This window comes from Scylla paramamosain, chromosome 26 (assembly GCF_035594125.1).
Source record: "Scylla paramamosain isolate STU-SP2022 chromosome 26, ASM3559412v1, whole genome shotgun sequence".
Classification (NCBI taxonomy): Eukaryota; Metazoa; Arthropoda; class Malacostraca; order Decapoda; family Portunidae; genus Scylla; species Scylla paramamosain.
The window spans coordinates 9,607,501-9,627,522 of NC_087176.1; the positions used below are offsets into that span (position 1 = coordinate 9,607,501).

The 20,022-nt window shown below is 40.0% G+C and overlaps 2 protein-coding genes across 3 annotated transcripts in view; both read left to right on the plus strand.

The window, feature by feature from the left end:
- LOC135113712 (transcription factor HNF-4 homolog) overlaps positions 1 to 14,527 on the plus strand; it is a 21,405-nt gene extending 6,878 nt beyond the window's left edge. For both annotated transcript variants that reach the window (XM_064029231.1, XM_064029230.1), the window contains exons 2-13: positions 79 to 514; positions 948 to 1,200; positions 1,525 to 1,619; positions 2,403 to 2,518; positions 2,909 to 3,058; positions 4,087 to 4,207; positions 5,028 to 5,147; positions 5,935 to 6,171; positions 6,928 to 7,256; positions 12,103 to 12,235; positions 12,473 to 12,552; positions 13,124 to 14,527. In XM_064029231.1, coding sequence (XP_063885301.1) covers positions 259 to 514; positions 948 to 1,200; positions 1,525 to 1,619; positions 2,403 to 2,518; positions 2,909 to 3,058; positions 4,087 to 4,207; positions 5,028 to 5,147; positions 5,935 to 6,171; positions 6,928 to 7,256; positions 12,103 to 12,235; positions 12,473 to 12,552; positions 13,124 to 13,345 — 2,112 coding nt within the window. In that variant the 5' untranslated portion in view covers positions 79 to 258 and the 3' untranslated portion in view covers positions 13,346 to 14,527. The remainder of the gene's footprint in view (positions 1 to 78; positions 515 to 947; positions 1,201 to 1,524; positions 1,620 to 2,402; positions 2,519 to 2,908; positions 3,059 to 4,086; positions 4,208 to 5,027; positions 5,148 to 5,934; positions 6,172 to 6,927; positions 7,257 to 12,102; positions 12,236 to 12,472; positions 12,553 to 13,123) is intronic.
- Positions 14,528 to 16,274: 1,747 nt separating this feature from the next.
- LOC135113717 (uncharacterized) lies at positions 16,275 to 19,053 on the plus strand. The gene is made up of 2 exons (XM_064029239.1): positions 16,275 to 17,005; positions 17,188 to 19,053. The coding sequence occupies exons 1-2, from the start codon at positions 16,336 to 16,338 to the stop codon at positions 17,397 to 17,399; spliced, it is 882 nt and encodes a 293-aa protein (XP_063885309.1). The 5' UTR covers positions 16,275 to 16,335; the 3' UTR covers positions 17,400 to 19,053.
- The last annotated feature ends 969 nt before the right edge of the window (positions 19,054 to 20,022 follow it).

The window sequence follows — 20,022 nt, forward strand, 5'->3', positions numbered from 1 at the left end:
TAACACTAAAACTAAGGTTAATCTAGAGAAAGGAACTAACTGTTTATATGTGTAGTAACTGATGACTTGTTTCACCAGAACAGCGAGACAGAAGAAGAAGAAGAAGAAGAAGAAGAAGAAGAAGAAGAAAAATAAAAGCAGAAAGCAATAGATACAATAAAAAAAAAAAAAGAGAAACACAATAGCTAGGAAAACCCACATACACACCCACCTATCCCCCCAACACACACACACACACACACACACACACACACACACATGAGCTTCACCCATTCAGACGTGGACATGGGCAGTGGTGGTGGTGGTGGTGGTGGAGGGAGACACATAGTACTCAGTCACTCCCCACATGACTACCACGCCTCCTCCAACGTCACCAGCCCCACTAGCACCTCCCCTCTTCCCACCCAGTGCCAAGGAGGGGCGCGGGGGGACGGAGTGCCAAGCCACCTCTCCCCAGCTCCCCCCAACATGCACTCTGTCATCGTGCCAAACTCAGCGGTTCTCCATCAACAAGGTAAGAAGAAGATTTTAGTTGAATTCATCTATTCTTTTGCTTTCTCTATCCGTTTACTTCTCTTTCGCTTTCGTTTTCTCTTATCATTAGTCTGTAAGCGTATTGGAGGAGGATGATCCGCTGTGACGACCCTTAATTGGAGAACCAGAAAGGAAAAGAATTGGTGTGCAGTGGTGTGTATTCCTTGTTTTGATTGGAATGGATGTCAGTAATAAATGAAATGGTTTCAAAACAGAATACAAACTCATGCATAACCTCTACTAATGTACAGCTTTTGATAGATCAGTCAAGAAATAATGAAAGAAAGAAGAAGAAAAAAAAAAAAAAAGAATAGGGCCGATTAAAATAAAATACCATAGTTATTCTTAAACAATTAACGTTTTTTCTCAAGATTAACGTGTTCTATCACCCCTGTTTCTATCCCTAACTACAGGAACCTCACCTTTGTGCAATGTGGGCGTCACCATAGCCGGCGGCGGGGAGATACTACTAGGGGGAGCAGGAGGAGGTGGTGGAGGAGGAGGGGAAGTGGCACCAGCAGGAGGAGGAGGAGGAGGAGGAAGCACCCTGGCTTGCACTATTTGTGGGGACAGAGCGACGGGGAAACACTACGGGGCTCACTCCTGTGACGGCTGTAAGGGGTTCTTCCGCCGCTCCGTCAGGAAAAACCACACGTACAACTGCAGGTAAGAGAGAGAGAGAGAGAGAGAGAGAGAGAGAGAGAGAGAGAGAGAGAGAGTACAGAATATCCTAATCTTAATGTATTACTACTACTACTACTACTGCTACTACTAAGAAATGTAAAAAAAAAAAAGAAAAAAAATGTATATATATATATATATATATATATATATATATATATATATATATATATATATATATATATATATATATATATATATATATATATATATATATAAAGACCGAGGAAAAGACTATTTCTCATTGTTTCTTCTCCCCTCCCCGCTCTCTCTCTCTCTCTCTCTCTCTCTCTCTCTCTCTCTCTACAGGTTTAACAGGAGCTGCACAGTGGACAGAGACAAGAGGAACCAGTGCCGATATTGTCGACTACGAAAGTGTATCCGATCTGGAATGAAGAAGGAAGGTGGGTAAAATAGAGTGAGAGAGAGAGAGAGAGAGAGAGAGAGAGAGAGAGAGAGAGAGAGAGAGAGAGAGAGAGAGAGAGAGAGAGATAATAACTATAATAACCTATTATCTTTATATCCGCTCCAGATGTTTCTCTCTCTCTCTCTCTCTCTCTCTCTCTCTCTCTCTCTCCTGTAGCTGTCTTTTCTAATACTATAGTTAGAGTAGCGTAATAATTATACCACGGAGTGTGCTTAGAACATGAAATCTTACTACTGTATTAAAATCACATGAATTCCTCATCTCCTTTGTATTCATATGTATTCCTTTATCTCTATGCTTTCCTTTCTATCGCTTGCTTTTCTACGTAGTCTTTTTTTATTCTTCTGCCTTTATGTATTATGTATTATGTAATATGTATTCCTATATTTTCCTCCCCTAATTTCTTTCACCCATATTCTGTCCACCTCCCTAATGTAAAAGTTAACCAGTATGCACAATCTTTCATCCCTTTCACTGGTAAACTCTGGAGCTTCTTGCATCTGTATTTTTTCTTCCTATGACTTAAACTCTTTCTTGAGGGAGGTTTCAAGACACTTCTCCAATTCTGAATTATCCCTATGTCCCTTTTCTCTTTTCATGAGTTTTTTGTTGCCCTTGGCCAGGACCACTCTTACGTAAAAAAAGTAACGTGTATTTCTTGTTTATTCCTCTAAGTGATTCCCTTTATTTCTCTATCTGCATGTATTCTTATGTATCCCTCATCCATGCATTCGTGTTTGATCCCCCCATCGTTTCCCAGCCGTGCAGAATGAGAGGGACAGGATCAGCACCAGGCGGCCCTGCTATGACGAGACGAACAACGCTGGCGGCATCACGCTGGCCATCGTCCTGAGCGCCGAGCACCTCTCCAGACAGGTGTGGGAGTAGTAGTAGTAGTAGTAGTAGTAGTAGTAGTAGTAGTATAGTGGAAAATACATAAATAACCCTGCTATTGAATATTGAAATAAGTAAGTGTTGTAGTGTTTTACTATTATTATTATTATTATTATTATTATTATTATTATTATTATTATTATTATTATTATTATTATTATTCGAAATGCAAAATTAATAGAAAAAAAAAAAAAACTAGACATGAGAGTACACATTTTAAGACACTCATTCTCTACGTAATTTGAACAATCCACGTATTTTCTCTAGAGACTGACACCTTAGTGGGCCTTTCTTTCCCTTCCTTTTTCTTGCGCCTCTTACATAAAGAAAACGTCGCAGCTTCTTATAAATCCTAACTTGCTTCTCCCACAGTTCTCTCCGGCCGTGGAGGAGGTGAACGTGATGAGCAAGAAGGTGGCAGGAGTGATGGACGTGTGTGACAGTATGAAACAGCAGCTCCTTATCTTAGTCGAGTGGGCCAAGTATATCCCTGCCTTCTGTGATCTGCCTCTTGATGACCAGGTAGGATAGAATAGAAAAACATAAGCCAATAGGTATTTATGTGGCAATCCCTGTATCAAGCGCATCCACCTATCACCACACGCACGCACGCACACAAACACATACAAAGGACGATTATGGTGTGAGAAAAGTGTGTGGAAAGTGGCTTATGAAAAGAGTATTTATGAGAAGTCAGGAATGCATGTTGATATGAGAATAATGTAAGAAATTAAAAATAACGAGGAAAGTACGTGCACGGTGAAGAAAACGAAAGGTGACGGTGGGAAAAGATGTCTGAATGAGATCAAGTAGAAGAAAGTGCTTTAGTAACACTACCAATGAGTAAAGACGTAAAGAAGCGTTATAGTGTTATAGTCCTACTGATGTGTCTGTTCCTTGTTCCTTCTCCTCTAGACTGAAGCAAATAAGTGCTGGATTAAATATATTGAAATAAACAAGCGTTGTAGTAAATAAATGGAAGTAAATAAGCGTTATAGTAGATAAGTTGAAATGAATAAGTTGTAGTAAATAAAGTGAAATAAATAAATTGAAGTAAATAAAGCGTTGAAGTAAATAAATTGAAATAAATGAGCGTTGTAGTAAATAAATGGAAGTAAATAAGCGTTATAGTAGATAAATTGAAATAAATAAGTGTTGTAGTAAATAAATTAAAATAAATGAATTGAAGTAAATAAATTGAAGTAAATAAGTGTTGTAGTAAATAAATTGAAATAAATAAATTGAAGTAAATAAAGCGTTGAAGTAAATAAATTGAAGTAAATAAGTGTTGAAGTAAATAAATGGAAGTAAACAAGTGTTGCAGTAAATAAATTGAATAAAATAAGTATCATAGTAAATAAATTGAAGTAAATAAGTATTGTAGTAAATAAACTGAAGTAAATAATTATTGTAGTAAATAAACTGAAGTAAATAAGTATTGTAGTAAATAAACTGAAGTAAATGAGCGTTGAAGTAAATAAATTGAAGTAAATAAGCGTTATCGTGCTATAATCACACTTTCATGCCTTCCCCCGTTCCTTCTCCTCCAGGTCGCCCTTCTGCGCGCCCACGCCGGGGAGCACCTGCTGCTGGGTGCCGCGTGGCGCTCCATGCGGCTGCAGGACATGATTCTGCTGGGGAACGATTGCGTCATCCTTAGGAACTCCTCGGGTGTGTGTGTGTGTGTGTGTGTGTGTGTGTGAGAGAGAGAGAGAGAGAGAGAGAGAGAGAGAGAGAGAGAGAGAGAGAGAGAGAGAGAGAGAGAGAGAGAGAGAGTGTGTGTGTGTTTGTAAGGAAACTTTATTAAATCTATTGCTATTACTACTACTACTACTACTACTACTACGTACTACTTCTTCTTCTTCTTCTTCTTCACCTTCTACTACTACTACTACTACTACTACTACTACTGCTACTACTACAGCACTTATACATTCATCACTATCTCTACCATATTTTCTTATACAATTCATCACTTCCTTCTTTTCCTCGATTCCAGTTCATTTTTTTGCGAGTAATAATTAATTTATCCCTTTATTTGTATTTACATGCGAAGTTATTTGTTCTTTTTACTCCTCATATATTTTTTTCCTGTTTTCGAATTCTATTTATTTATTTATTTATTTATTTATTTACTTATTTATTTATTTATTTTTTACGTGCATGTGAAAATCATGGTTTAATCCCTTTCCTGATATCTATTTACTTGGTGAATTATTGACCTTTTTTTCTCTTATTTTTTTTACTTTCTTTTTTTGTTTCTTTTTCTTATATTTTTTTTTCTTTTTTTCCTATTCTTTCAGATTTAAAAAAAAAATATTATTCATTTACTATTATACTTATTTATCTATCTATTTTATCGATTTGTTTATACATATAATAATTCTTCTTCATCACCATCTTCTTAATTTCTTTCTTTCTTCATTAATTTCTTTATTTCATTTATTTATTTATTTATTTATTTATTTGTTTTTATTCTGTGGCTGCGCAGAGATGGAGATCAGCCGCATCGGTCAGCGCATCTTGGACGAGCTGATCAGGCCTCTACGTACAGTCCAGCTTGATGAACATGAGTACGCCTGCATCAAAGCCATCGTTTTCTTCGACCCAGGTGTGTGTGTATATGTATGTGTGTGTGTGTGTGTGTGTGTGTGTGTGTATATGTATGTGTGTGTGTGTGTGTGTGTGTGTATTCTGTTTCTCATGCTTCTTTCTGGTTTTGTGTTCTAAATTACGTATGTTGTTATTACGTGAGGTGCTGTTTGGTTACCCTCTGTAATTCTACGTAATCTAATAAAGCTTATATAACCCTATGTAAGATTTACAGCGATATTAAGAAAATCCACGTAATTTTACCGAAAATCTTTGTAAACTTGTTCAAAACCTAATTAATCTTAAGTTATCTATAACTTTAATCCTAAAATCTATGTGCTAACCCTTTCGCTGCAATACGAAACGGTTAGCAGCACCAGAAGCGATGCGTGAAGTCTTTATTTAGCGATGAAAATAATACATTTTGCAGTTTCTTCCCAGTTTAAAGATTGAATGTCTCAGAGTGATTGGTAAGTAGGGAAAGGTGTACCAATTATTGTTATGCAAAAGATATTATAATACTAAGCAAAACTAATCTCCTCTTCCTATTCCTTCTCTTCCTCCTCGTCCTCCTCCTCCTCCTCCTTCGTACTTCTCTCCTCCGTTTCCCATCACATTCTATAACTCTTTCTTCATGCTTCATACTGCGTGTTCTTTCCTTTGACCTTGCTGTCCTTTCACCTCTAACTCCTAAAATCTTGAGTGGTCGTATGGTCACAGACAGCCTCGTTAGGATAAATAGGGCTCTTGCTATCTGCTTTCCTTTGTATTCCTTTGTATCTGTATTCCTTTAAATCTTGTCACAGTCATTCGGGGCCTGCGCAACGTGGAGCGTGTCAAGATGCTTCGGTACCAAGTTCAGTTGCTTCTCGAGGACTACATCAACGACCGCCAGTATGAATCACGTGGCCGCTTCGGGGAGATTCTTTTGACCCTCCCGGCGCTGCAGTCCATCACGTGGCAGATGATCGAGCAGATACAGTTTGCTAAGCTCTTCGGGGTGGCAAGGATTGATAACCTTCTGCAGGAGATGTTGCTTGGAGGTACAGTACTGTGTGTGTGTGTGTGTGTGTGTGTTGCTGTTGTTGGCTTGCTTTCCTGTTTTGATAATTGTTGGGTATTTGCGTCACTTTTTGTTACATTTCCGCTTTTTTTCCTTGGTTGTCAGTGTTCATTTTTAGTTACTAAAATGTTTTCTGCAGTTATGTCAATTTCAGTAGTCACGTTTCTGTTACCTAGGTGCGCTCAAAGTACCGTTACAGTGGTGACCTGCGAATTTCACATTGAAAAACTCTATAGTCTCGACAGGGTTGGTGAACGTGTCTTTGTGTGGGGTGCCACACAGGACCCGACAAAAACACGCATGGGATAAGTACTGAATATAGCTAATATCTATCTATGTATCTAACTATGAAGATATAGACGAAATTAACCATTTATTTGTGTGTGAAGTATTAAAGGATGATTTCATTACCCAAACACATTATTACAGTGTTACAACACAGATTAAACTACTTGTTCGACTAAGGCTTTACTTGTGTTTCATGAAACGTTACTGTGTCAGATCTGATCCTATTGCTTCATTTACAGGTGTCGCTCACTTGATTCATGCAGATACAACTATACTAAACACAGGGATGCCAACATAAGTAGCTTGCTATCAATGAATTTCTCCCTGGTGTCCGTTTGCATCGTGATGAATGTGTGGCGATACGTTTTCTGTGTACAGAATTGTCTGAAAGCATTTGTCTGTGGTTCGTTTTCTAATTTTCATCGACAATTCTTCGTTTTCCTTCCAGGCGCGACAGGTGAGGGCGTGAATGGCGTGTCCGGGTCATCGGGTGGTGGGTACGGCGGCGGGGACGGCGGGATAGGAATAGGTGTACCCGCCCCTCCTCCTGGCGGCGTGGGGCTTCCTATCCCTCTAGGGGCAGCCACGGCAGCTGGGGGAGGCCTCGCCATGGGTTTGAACACCACTGGGGACACCACACAGGGCTCCACAAGCTCCCCTGCTCCTCCTCCCCACGAGCACCAGTCCCCCCAACCCTGCATCCCCTCCTCCTCCCCATGTGCATCCGGGGAGATGAGCAACGGCCACCTTGGAGTAATAACTAGGGACGCCATCAAAGTCAGGACCTTCAAGCAGGAGGTGAACGATGCCTCTTGTTGACTGATTACTTGCTGACTCGTTGATACACTAGTTCAATACCCAGCGTGTAGATGGCGGTGTTGCAATAAACAGCTCATAAATCATAAGCCATCAGAGAGCAGTACAGTCGATAAATTACAGTAAATAGTTCATGAATTCGTCTAGCGATGACATTACAGTCACCAAACTAGAGTCGCTGCAGGCTAAGCTGATTTAGAAGCCACGACTCTCCGACGCGATATTTCTGAAGGGTTCCTAGTTTGATATTATTTTTCTTACTTATATTTTCGAAATCAGCTTAAAGTGAGACAAACAGATAATGTAATTGAGCACATCTTAAATATAAAAATTTTGGAAGGTGGTGAGAACATATGAGAGCACCAATCAAATGAGGTACTGAAAAGGTAGTGTATGGAGGGGGCGTGGCTTCCAGACCAACTTAGCTTGCGGTGTCTATAGTTGATAACGTTGGCGATAGATGATATTATTAGTGACTGCAATGGGGGACTTCTATGCAGAGTCCTCCACCACATGCCTCACGGGTCGGCTGGGCTATTGGGCTGAAAAAAAAAAAAGTCCTTGATTACCTTGACCTTGTTACGTCGTGCAACGTCGTGCAAGAAACTTTTCGTCAAAATCAACTATCAGGACATACAATGGTGCAGTCAATGAAGTTCGTAGCAAAAATATAGGAGATAACCATAGTTGTTGTATGTTCCTGAAAACCAAGCCAGATCGCTCAACACCTTGCAGCACGGCAAAGGCAGCGCAGTGAGTGTGGCAGCGTGCTTCAAATGTAACCAATAACGTCTCAGAGCTCATCTTGGGGTGAGGACAGTGCCTGGCCTCAGTCGCTTACTGCACACTTCATGTACAGCGCATCACATGAACTTAACGCCACAAGACATACTGACGTGCCATACATGAGTACATTTCTGAGACTTAAAAGTAAGCGAAACGCTTTGAAAGGCCAGGCGGAAATCACTTTGAGCTGGTTTGCTTTAGATATGAGTTTGTTGCACTACTATAGCAAAATTTTAACGTCTAAATTTTTACTGTAGTGTTTATAGACTACATCAATTTTGTGTGCTAATACTTTGACGAAGAGCTTCCTGCATGAAGGTAGGAAAGTCAAGGTAATTATGAACTCTTTTCAGGTGAGCAATTCAGTACAGTGGCGCTGCGTAGTGACAGAGCTTGGGAAGTCCCCCCCTACCCCTTAAAACTCATCACATTCACATAACAGGAAGAGCTCTCTGGTGTTTGAACATCGAGCCATGAGTTTTGTTATCGAACAACCATCCATCCATCCTCCTCCGTGACCCGGGCCTGAAGGGGAGGAGGAAAGGAGGGAGGACAGGAAATGTTTACCGCTCATTGTGTGTTTCGGAGTCATGTCCAAATGTCTGCTCATCCAGTTTTGTTAGCATTATTTTTTTCTGTTTTCGGTGCTCAACTCGTATTTCTTTGTGTTTAGTACGTACATAGTTCGCGGGACATTTTTTTTGCTCTATTCTCGTGGTCAATCCGTTCTCTTCACGAGTAGTATGTTCGCGCTTCAAAGACAATACTTTGCTCTACGTTTTCTGTTCGGTAAAGGCGGGGAACGTTACCATTTTTGTCTGTTTTTTTACTATGTTAGTAAGCTGTGCAAGTTTACAAGCTATCTATATCTATCTGTCTATTTATCTATCTATTTGTACATCACCAACTTGCTCCATCAATATCTTAAGCTCAATATCAGTTATCTCCTCTTTTTCCATCATTTCCTTCCTTTCCTTCCTTTTCTCCGAGCCTCCAGCTCTTAGGATGCGTCCACACGGTCGAACACTGACAAACACTGTTACCGTATCATAAGACGAAGCAGGATGACGTCATACTACGAACACGGGCAGTGTCCACTAGACCTTTTGGTGCTCGCTGGTGACGTCATTGACGCTCCTTTCCGCTTCCCATTGTTAACTGGTAACAGCGGGTGTTCGACGGACAATGTTCGACAGTGTGGACACGCCCTTGACTATCTTGCTCAAACATTTGCCACCACCAGTTGTCTCTGTGCACACGACAAGCCCTCCACATCATCCTGTTTTTAACCTGTGCCGTCTTGATATTACAGGCCATTCGTACGAGTAAGTTCGTATTCTCCAACATTTCGGCGTCTTATTTCGGTTACTTTTAACAATCAAGATATTAGGGTATTTGCGGACGCTTTCATGATTCTAGCGGCGGACTGTCTTCTGCCGATCTCTCTCTTCGCCGCAGGATTGTGTGTCTGGCTATCTTCTAGTAAGATTTCTTTCACGCTAATTGTTCTTCTGGTCTTACTAACTTCATGCCTCCTTCACTCCCGCTTCCTCACTACACAAGGCTTTCTACATTTTCTGATCCCTATTTTGTTCACCTCCATAATGCAAGAGGTTTTTTTTATTTCTTCTGCTGAGAAACTCTGGAATTCTCTGTTTCTGTATTTCTTTTTACCTTTGACTTGAACTGTTTCAAGGGAGAGGTTGCAACACATTTCTCTAGTTTTGAGTAATCTTTCGTTGATCTGTACTCTACTTGGACTGGCGCCTTCGGTAGCCCCTCCCCCTCCCTTTTTTTTTAATATAACTTTTTTGTTGGCCGCAGCCAGAACCAATCTTACGTAAAAAAAGTTTAACCAAGATTCTGTACCATCAATGGAAGAAGCACTCATGATACTCACAAGTCAATCACCTCTGTTGTCTCTGAAGGTAGTCTGTCTAAGAGTCTGAAGTGATGAACACGGGCCGTACAGACAAGGTCAATGGTCACAGCAACAAAGAGTAACAGTTACACTTACTTTCACTGTATTCAGCGTTCTCCCTCAGTCTTCAATAACCTGAAATGCTAAAAATCTATCAGTAATATATTCTATAAAGAGATTATCACTCAGCCGAATACAGGTATTGTTAACCTAACCTAGCTTAACCTAATGTATCTAACCTATTTTGTAAGAACATTGTCATTCAGCAGATTAGTCTAAAATTAAGGGAAGAAGACGAACACAGTGGAAGGGAGTGTAGGCTAATCGACTTCGCTCAGTGTACACAGGCGTATGACCCGAAACATACGGAATGGATGCCAACTTGTTATATTTTCAGTTAGTTTGAATAGAAAATATGGCGTTGTTTTGTAAATACTGTATAGGGAGTGTGTGTGTGTGTGTGTGTGTGTGTGTGTGTGTGTGTGTAAGGCGTCATAGAAAAGCTCATTGAAGTGTACAAACAAAAACAAATAAAGCGTGTATTCTGTGGTAAATAAAAGTTTTCGTTTCGTTTTGAAATAATATCTTTCCCACTCAGCAATGCGACCATATTGCCAACACACACACACACACACACACACACACACACACACACACACATCATTTATCACAACAATCAAGCGCTACAAGTCACTAATTAACTGTTACACCCTCGCTGGCTTTATCAACCACATTGCCGATAGTGTTTCCTGACCACCGAGCACTGGACAGGAATGCACCGTTCTTCCCCTTGACACCCTCTCATTGTTCCTGCCTCGTCATATCGCTCCCCTCTTCTCCAACGACCTCGCTTCTCGTATTTCTGTCGTACGGCGCCATATGACCTTGCTGATGCGGCGCAGCTCACCTCAGTCAAACAAAGGTAATTTTCTTGCACTCTAAGTAAAAATTAGCAAAACGGACGAAAATATCAAAACGCCAAACACACGTAAAAGATAAAAAGATGTAGATCGAATTGTTACTAAAATAATTCTTTCTCACTATCGTTCTTTATAGTACGAAGAAAGAGAAAGGAAAGGAGGGAAAGAAAGGAAAGGGAAGGGTAGAGAAACATGACAGGAAAGAAGAAAAAAGGAGGTAATGAAAGGAAAGAAAGAAGAAAAGGAAAGAGAAGAAAAGGAAGGGAAGGGAGGGGAAGAGAAAAGCGACGTACAAGAGGTAAAGGGGAAGAGTTTTTTTTTTCTATTACGTGAAATCCTTCTTAAACTATTACCAGAATCATGAAACCACCATTGAAAACCTGAAATAATTTCCAATAGAACCTGTTCACGCAGTCGAGATACGAGGAAACCGCTGAAACTTGTCAACATGCGGAGATTAAGGCTGAGACAAAACACAAAATAGAAAAGTAGAGGTGTTAATCAAGTCCTGACCAAGCACACTGCTGTCACTGAGGGGAGGGCGAAGAGCAACAATCAGCACCTTAAAACAATTGCTGCTTGAACGGAGACGTCACAATGTCAAAACAAGTCAAGGTTCTGAGCATACAATGGCCTCTTGGTGGTTATGGTGCCAACACTCCTGGGTATATAAGCTTACACATGGAGCTCCTTGGCCTGCGGTGCATCATCAGGAGCTGCTCTTGGCACTTGACACCTCGGCACGGCACGGCAAGGCACACCTTCCGCCCGCCACGCCCTTCCGCCACCTCTTCCTTTTCTAGTCAGCAGCAACTACTTCTCCTGGCCTGTACTACGTTTTCTTTGGCCTCCCTTCCAGCCTGCATTCAATTCGCCCTTGTCTGGTCTGCCTCCTCCAGCTTGGGTCCTCCACATAACTTTCAGCCCGTGTACGCCACCGCCAAGAATGTGTCCGCGTGTGATCTTAATCCTGGTGAGGTCTGCCTGGAAACACACACACACACACACACACACACACACACACACACACGTCTCAGTACCCAATACACCATTAATTATATCCCATAACAGCAGCAGCAAAAACAACAACAACAACAACAACAATCTTAAATTAATCAAACAGGTATGCATTGAACTTCACAATTCAGTATAAAAAACCCGCCACTTTTATTTATTTCAGGTGCTGCTGACAGCGACGCAGACGAAGGCGGATCTTATTAGCGACTTCTCCGTGGACTGTGGTAACCTACTGAGATCCTTTTCCTCCGTTTGCCTCACCTATAAACAATCTCTCAGCGAAAGATATAAACGAGGTGATGACTTGTGTGTGTGTGTGTGTGTGTGTGTGTGGTGATATCTATTTAAATCTCTTCATCTTTCTCTGTTGCTGTCTGTCTCTGTCACTGTCTCTCTCTATCCCCCTATCTATCTAAAGTTGTAGTTAACAGCAAAAACAACAAGCACATCAGTAAATCAGGCTAAATACCAGCTCATTGGAAGCCAGAAGTGTGGAAGTGTGGTCATCTCAAGTAACCTTCTTATGTTTTCAGGCACAGAAACAAAGGGCGCGGCTTCCTTTGACGATGATATCACTGAATTCCGTCCCCGTCCGCTTCACGTTCTCCTCGCGGTGAGTTAGCGTTAATCTATTAGCTATAGTTTTTGTGTGTTCAGTAGTGACAATAATTAAGGAAGTTACGTTGTATAATCTATTCCTGTCTTCTGATAATGGCAGAGCGGGTAAAAGTAAGTGTGGTTTTATTGTAACTATATTTTTTGTGATACGTCTTCTTGTGTGCGTCAGATAACAAGAATAGTGCTGAGATCATATAATCTAACGCTATTTTTTTCGTGTTGAATAATAACTAAGTTCGTAAAGAATGTATAACAAGAATATGATGATAATTCTTCTCATGTGTGTGCGTCAGATATCAAGAGCAATGCTGAGGTCATATAATGAAATGATATTTTCTTTTCCGTATTGAATAATGACGGAGTAAAGAAACGATGTAAAATCTTTTATAATACTTTTTCTCTTGTGTGTGGCTCAGATAACGACGGTAGTGCTGAAACGATATAATCTGACTATTTTTTTTCCATCTTGAATAATTACAGAGTAAAGAAAGGTTAGAATGTCTTATTTAACTAATTTCTTCTTGTTTTTTTTTTTTTTTTTTTTTTTTTTTTTGCGTGTGGCTCAGGAACAAGACGAAGACCCGATGCTGCCCCCAGAAGACGCCTTCCAACTCGTCAAGACTCATTGGACAAGAGAAAGGTTCCGCAGGTCCCACCGGGACGTGAATGGCTATGACGAGTGCTGCCCGCAGTCCACCAAGAACTGCACTGTGTATGAGGTGGCCGAGTACTGTAACAGCCTCAGGCCCCCGTATAGGGAACTCTTAGCTTCCAGAAAGAGGCAGTAAAAGTGGGAGGAGGACAACGCGGCCACTGCTGCTCCGAACAATTTAAGTCAGTTCACTTCGCAGTCTCGTCATTTTCGTCCGTATCTTCCTTCCAAATGAGGTACTAAAGGAATATGTTTACAAAATTATCACTTCACATCCTTACAATTTTTTTTTTTTCGGTACGGGTTAGAAAAGGTAAAAGTAATTGCAAAACCTGAAAATTTCCATCCGTGTCCTCCCTCTAGAAGGCACTATTGAAGGATTTGTGTTTGCAGAATTCTTACCTCACGCCTCCACTTGTTTCATCTTTCCAAAAACACCAGAGGAAGATCAACATCAAGATCAACAAGTTATCGCTTCAGAACCTGACAATTTTCATTCCATGCGGTCTAAAAAAGTTCGTAAAAGTTCATGCTAACAAATTAAAGCTTCATAACCTAATAATTTTGCATCCCTTCCATGCCCCTCCCCACTCATAAAAAAAAAAAAAAAACTAAACTAACATTTTTAACAAATCAATAATTTTGCAAACTGAAACTGTTCATCCATTCCAATCTCTCTTTCCTCAAAAAAAAAAAAAAAAAAAAAAAAAATAAAATAAAATAAAATAAAATAAAATAAATAAATAAATAAAAATAAATTAATTAGTTAAATAAAAAAAATAAAAAAGTAATGAGGTCCATGCTAATAAAATAATCACTTTTCAATCTTACAAGTTTCATTCGTACTCCATAAGAACGTACTAAGCCATATTAACAAATTCAGAGGCTTAGAATTCACTCCTATCGTTAAAACGGAAAGTCACTGAAAGCTCATGATAGTACATTATAACCACATTTTTACAAGTTTCCTTTCTTCTCCCTAGACAAAGTTACTGAGTCTCTTACTAACAAACTGATCACTTGAGAACCATGCACTGCTCATCTCACAGGCCTCTCACTCACTCAAACCAATATAAAAGTGTGTTTATTAATCATCGTAAAGAAAAATATACAGAAAAAGCAACAAAACTCAAATTCTTCAAGATCCCCATGTATATTTCGCACCTGCCCACTGTTCAGCTTCCCTTCACACCTGCTGGGGAAGGTAACAGGTATTTAAGCCTCCTCACAGGTAAAACCCATCCCCATAATACCATGTTCCCATCTGATTGGTGAATTGGTGAAGCATAAAACAAATAAAATCTCATTAGAGTTGCAATATATCGTGACGTCACCCTCACAAACAAACAATTTATTTATTCTTTGTTTTTAAGGATTTCTGGATATTTGCTTCACTACGTGGCGCATCTGTTGGTATTATTGCCATTGAACTGTCCAGTGGTTAGAATTTTTCCTTACCTTATAATATGAACAGTTTTGAAAGAGCTTTTAGTCTCGATTTCCCCAAAAGTAGAAAATTATGACTTGGTTTGTTTATGAAAGTGACGATAACTGTTTTTCTTTACCCACTAATGGTGACCAGGAGAAGCAACGAGCTAGGCAGTGATGAGATGAAGAGGTGAACAAATCAGTCCCAACCCAAGACACAAGTGAAGAAAAGGGAACACAAAGGAAGAAGGACCAATAGCAAATCTCCTGTTCTTACGTTTATGTTTATGATAAAGCTACACCAAAGTAAAAGATGCATGGTTTACATCTTGAAGCTTTTGGACACTCACGAGAACTATTTTCATTGGTCACACAAATTATTAGTCCAGTTCTCATGAATTTTTTCCTTACTGAGGATGCATTATGACAATAATAATAATAATAATAATAATAATAATAATAATAATAATAATAATAATAATAATATAGTAGTAGTAGTAGTAGTAGTAGTAGTAGTAGTAACGATAATAATAATAATTATAATAATAATAATAATAATAATAATAATAATAATAATAATAATAATAATAATAATAATAATAATAATAATAATAAATATCTTTCAATAGTATTGTGAAAACAGATGTGGGAACTCAACTGACTTTCACTGGAGTCTGTTAATAGCAGTCATGGTAAGATGGTCGAGAATTCTGCTGGAAGTGGTGAAATCATTTGTGACATTATCTCAGCAAACTACGCATTACTTACATACAACACACACACACTCTCTCTCTCTCTCTCTCTCTCTCTCTCTCTCTCTCTCTCTCTCTCTCTCTCTCTCTCTCTCTCTCTTATCTGCATCCTTTTGCAGAGATCCTGAGACACTTGCGTTGTCGTTCTTACATTCTTCTCGTATCTTGCCTCTGTAACTCCAAGCTCAGTTCACTTTTTATATATTTCCTCCGCTATGCCAGAGGTGATAATGTAATGTGACGTAATCTGTTCTCAACAAAAGTTAAGGGTTTTATGAAAATTACCCTAATCTACTTATTTCAAGACAATGACAATTTATTTCTGGGTAAAAATATGTTTCTTTCCTAAAATCATAATATACACAAAGAAAGGATTAGTGGAGGAATGTGTGTGTGTGTGTGTGTGTGTGTGTGTGTGTGTGTGTGTGTAGACTGTAGACCAATGCCATGCTGTATCTATAAGGCACGTACTTTGAAACTCGAATTTTAACTTTGGCCACGTTAGGCTCTTATCGGAACTGTTTTTAAAAGCCATAAAGATAAATAGTCGAGTTCTCGCGACGGTACATTTTGCCGTTAATAGTCTAAGAACCATATCACGCCCTCAATGGAGTCATGAAAATATCCTTCTGAAACCTACAATCTCACTGCCTTCAGTGTCTGTAAAGCGCAGTCAACACAAGGGATCGAAAGGTCTGAGAATGCAACTTTACGTGGCTGCTTTGATCGTTGCTGTATAGGCTGTACTAATTCTTACCTTCTTATACTTCCACAAATAAAGGAATGTCTAATTGAAAACACATACGGAGTGAGTGATAAGTTCAATGTGTGTGTGTGTGTGTGTGTGTGTGTGTGACATCCGCTTCACCAACAGGGAATCCCTCACAAAGCCCAGCCGTGCGCCAGTCAGGCATCTGCTATAGCCCTGCACACACAGCCTTCAAGCATGAACACAATTCTGCCTGTGCTGATTTTGGTCCTGGGAAGCGTGCTGGACCTCACTCACGCCCAAACTTGCACCCACAATAAAACATTAGGGAGTGGCGATTCAAAGACCATTCATACAGACGAGATAACTTACAACCGTGGAATGAGGATGTCAATCAAGGTCGACAAACTATATCCCTGTGAAGACTTCCTCGCAGTGATTCTTGAGGTGGAGGAAACTAATGGAATAGTTCACAAGGCTGAATTCCTAGCAGATGGCAAATGCTGGGAGAAGAAAACTGAGCGGAAGAAGTTACAAGGGGAAGTGATTTTATACAAAAACCCACTCAGTAAAAACTTGAGTTACCACCTAACTGTTGGCGAGTGCATGTTGAACTTTAGTGAAGAGATCAAGGGATTTACGGGCTTTCTGCGTATTAACATAGTGGGTCACGGCCAGTCACTTTGGTGCACAGGAGTGGAAGATCCCCCTAAAAAGCTTAAACCTCCACCGCTACCGTTCAAATGTCACTCTGCCCCGCCTTCCCATAACATATCTCCTGTCGTATCCAGAGCCAAGGTGCTGGTCATAGTGGGATGGGTGGTGGGAGGGTTAGTGGTGGTGGTCACGGTGGTGGTAACAGTGGTAGTGGTGTGGTGCGTGTGTAGGCGGAGTTCATCGCAGTCACGTGAGTATTCCCAAGGTTTTTTCTTGGATTAAATGTGATAAGTAGGTTCGCTTGAGGCTAAATATGTAATAACAACAACAACAACAACAATAATAATAATAATGAAAATAGTGATAATAATAATGAACAAGCAAACAAAAAACATTAACGATGAAAGTAATGACGCAACACCTCATGCTCAGCGGTGGCGCGGTGGAGGAGACCCCGAGGTGAGCACCCGCCCAGCCACAGCCACGTCAGCGACAACAACATGTACGAGCCGTTCAGTAATCCCGAGGAGGACGCCGCCGCCGCTGCACCCAAGGCCTCCCTACAAGCCAACCGCAACAGCTTGTATGAACCTTTCAGTGCTTCGACAGCAAGCAGCGGACGCGGGGACACGGGATGCATCTAAACAGGTTACAGGCAAGGAAGGGGCTGCAGATGATAAGCCTGTGCAGAAGTTAGATTGGTACAGTTTTGTCCTCGTTAGTGGAGGGATAAAGTGGGTGAGCAGGAGATTCTAAGTAAGCTGTAGATTAGAAGGAATAGAAGATGGTTTGGTAAACTTTTCCTTGCTGGTGACGTGAATGCTGGGTAACTAAGGGAAAGGTGATTGAGATTGATAAACAGTGTATTAAGGATGACGAGCTTGTGGAGTGTGCGTAACTACTGTATCGTATCCGCTGGTGTGAGCTGGCTTCTGCTGGCCACTGTTATAAGTCAGCCAGCAAGCGATGACCATGATTTTGTGCTATAAGGAAATGAGATGATGCTTATAATGCTTTACTTGATCCTTTGACTATTGTGGATTCTACTTAAACTTAGTAATATGGTGTGAAACAAGTTTAGAATGAAATTTTGACAGACGCGACTGACATCAAAACGAGTCAGTCGTATCTACGTAATGTCTTACCTCAATGTGCAGAGTTATCTTGGCTCAGTATAGTTGTCTTGGGATACTCAAACGAGGTACTTGTGCCATGTTCTCATTAATAGTTAGTAGTTTAGCTGCACGAGAAGTGTGGCCAGCGATATGTAAAGACCTCCTGTATACTGGTTATTTTCCACGTCTTCATTGTTAAAGTTAGGTCCTTGTGATATGAGTGTGTCATATGGTGGAGTGCTTCACACACACACACACACACACACACACACACACACACACACTGTAACTCTCACTGTATCTCTGTATCTACTTCGTTTGTCACTGAACAATGTTTCCTTAAAGTCGGTTTGTTTTAGGTAATATTGATACACAACATGTGAAATCCCACTCGTCTGTTGCCTCGAGCATCATTGTCTGCCCGTACAGGAATTATTTTTTCTGATTGCATATATATATTTTTTATGATACTTTTGTTTATATATATATATATATATATATATATATATATATATATATATATATATATATATATATATATATATATATATATATATATATATATATATATATATATATATATATATATATATATATATACATAATCTATTTAGCTTAAGCTAACATAGCGAGTGTTCGGAAAGTAATGGTTTTAGCAATGAATGTATTTTTGGAGTGTTGCCAGATAAAATAAATGTTTCGTTTGCCAGTGAGACAAGTGAAATGCTATAGCAATGCTTTGCTGCAGTCTTCATGGCAGACTGACAGACGTTGCCTGAGTGTAAGGAAGTATAACCTTTACGATATTCCGTGTATATTGTGTCGTTAGAATGGGTCATACTCGTAACAGGGCCTAGTGTTTGTTGCTATATTTACTGACATTTGTTACTCCCCAACTGTATAACTGTATAACTGTCGTGATAGCGATCTCAGTTCTATGACATGTCCGTTTCTCCCTTCTTTTCTTCTTTGTGTCTAAATCATGCCTGCGTTTTCGGTCCACCAGTCACTTTCTCACATGTGGATGGATATTTTCTTTATGCATCCCTTCCTTTCGCAGGATCGTGTACCATCGTCTTGCTAAGCGCTAGACCTCTAGGCCGGAATGAGAATTATGCATAAGACCAGCAGTTTTTCTCTTCCCTGCCTGTCTTGTGGTAGTAAATAAAACACCCAGGGGATTTTCACTCGTTTATTGATGCATTTTGGACGACCACTGTTGAAACTTACAAGGTGACTTTAGTCAGGAAGCCAGAGTCACGAGTTTCCTTGCCTTGAGCTATAGAACCCTGATGAATGTAGCCAGCACACTGACCTCTGCCCTTCACTTCCAAACACCACAACTCGACTTCCATCATAGTGACATCTGGAAATAGCTCCCAACACACTGAATACTCTCATTCTACTGTTGGCAAAAGGAAAGGGAATAATTATAACTCCGTTGGAGGAGAAACTGTTAAATGGAGCCACTCCAGAGCAGCAGGTGAGCCGTTGTGGGTCGCCTCCTCCATCTCAGTTAATTTAAAGAGTAGTTACGTCATACTTCCGTCCGTGTAGCTAGCTAGTGGCGCTCATAAGGTGCCCGTCTCAAAAAGCTTATAGCCTCCTTCATCTTTCTCTCACACACATCACCATCGTCATCATCGTCAATACCAAATATCACTTAATATAAAGTTTATGTTCAGCTCTCGAACACACAGAGCGAGGAATGCAGATATTGGTTAGCTGAGATATGACGCTATGATATAATGTTTGCTGACACGATGAAAGTGATGGTTCAGCAGTCGCTTCTACTGATACATTTAAATTTAAGTTACCTTACACATTTGTGATTATAGAAGCAAGTTTTTAGCATACACACACGCATACACAACAACTCAAAAGTTCTGTTGTATGTGTCTTAATAAAATGATATTACATAATTTCAGTGGCTTCAAAAGAAAAACAGTCTTACAGAACTGCAACTACACGACCAAGTTATGAGCATATATTATAAACAAACTCATTAACCCGTAACATATATGCATATTAGCGTTTAATCTTGCTACATTAAGCGTAATAAAGTAAGACTAGAGCATTCAATACCGTGATTTGCAGAGCGGAAATATCTTCTGATTTTACACAAGCACAATTAAAAGAATAAGTTCGTGTA

Coding starts and splice junctions, on each gene's coding strand:
- LOC135113717 (XM_064029239.1), top strand. CDS start 16,336: ATGAACACAATTCTGCCTGTGCTGATTTTGGTCCTGGGAAGCGTGCTG. Junction 17,006..17,187: donor GCGGAGTTCATCGCAGTCAC/GTGAGTATTCCC, acceptor CCTCATGCTCAG/CGGTGGCGCGGTGGAGGAGA.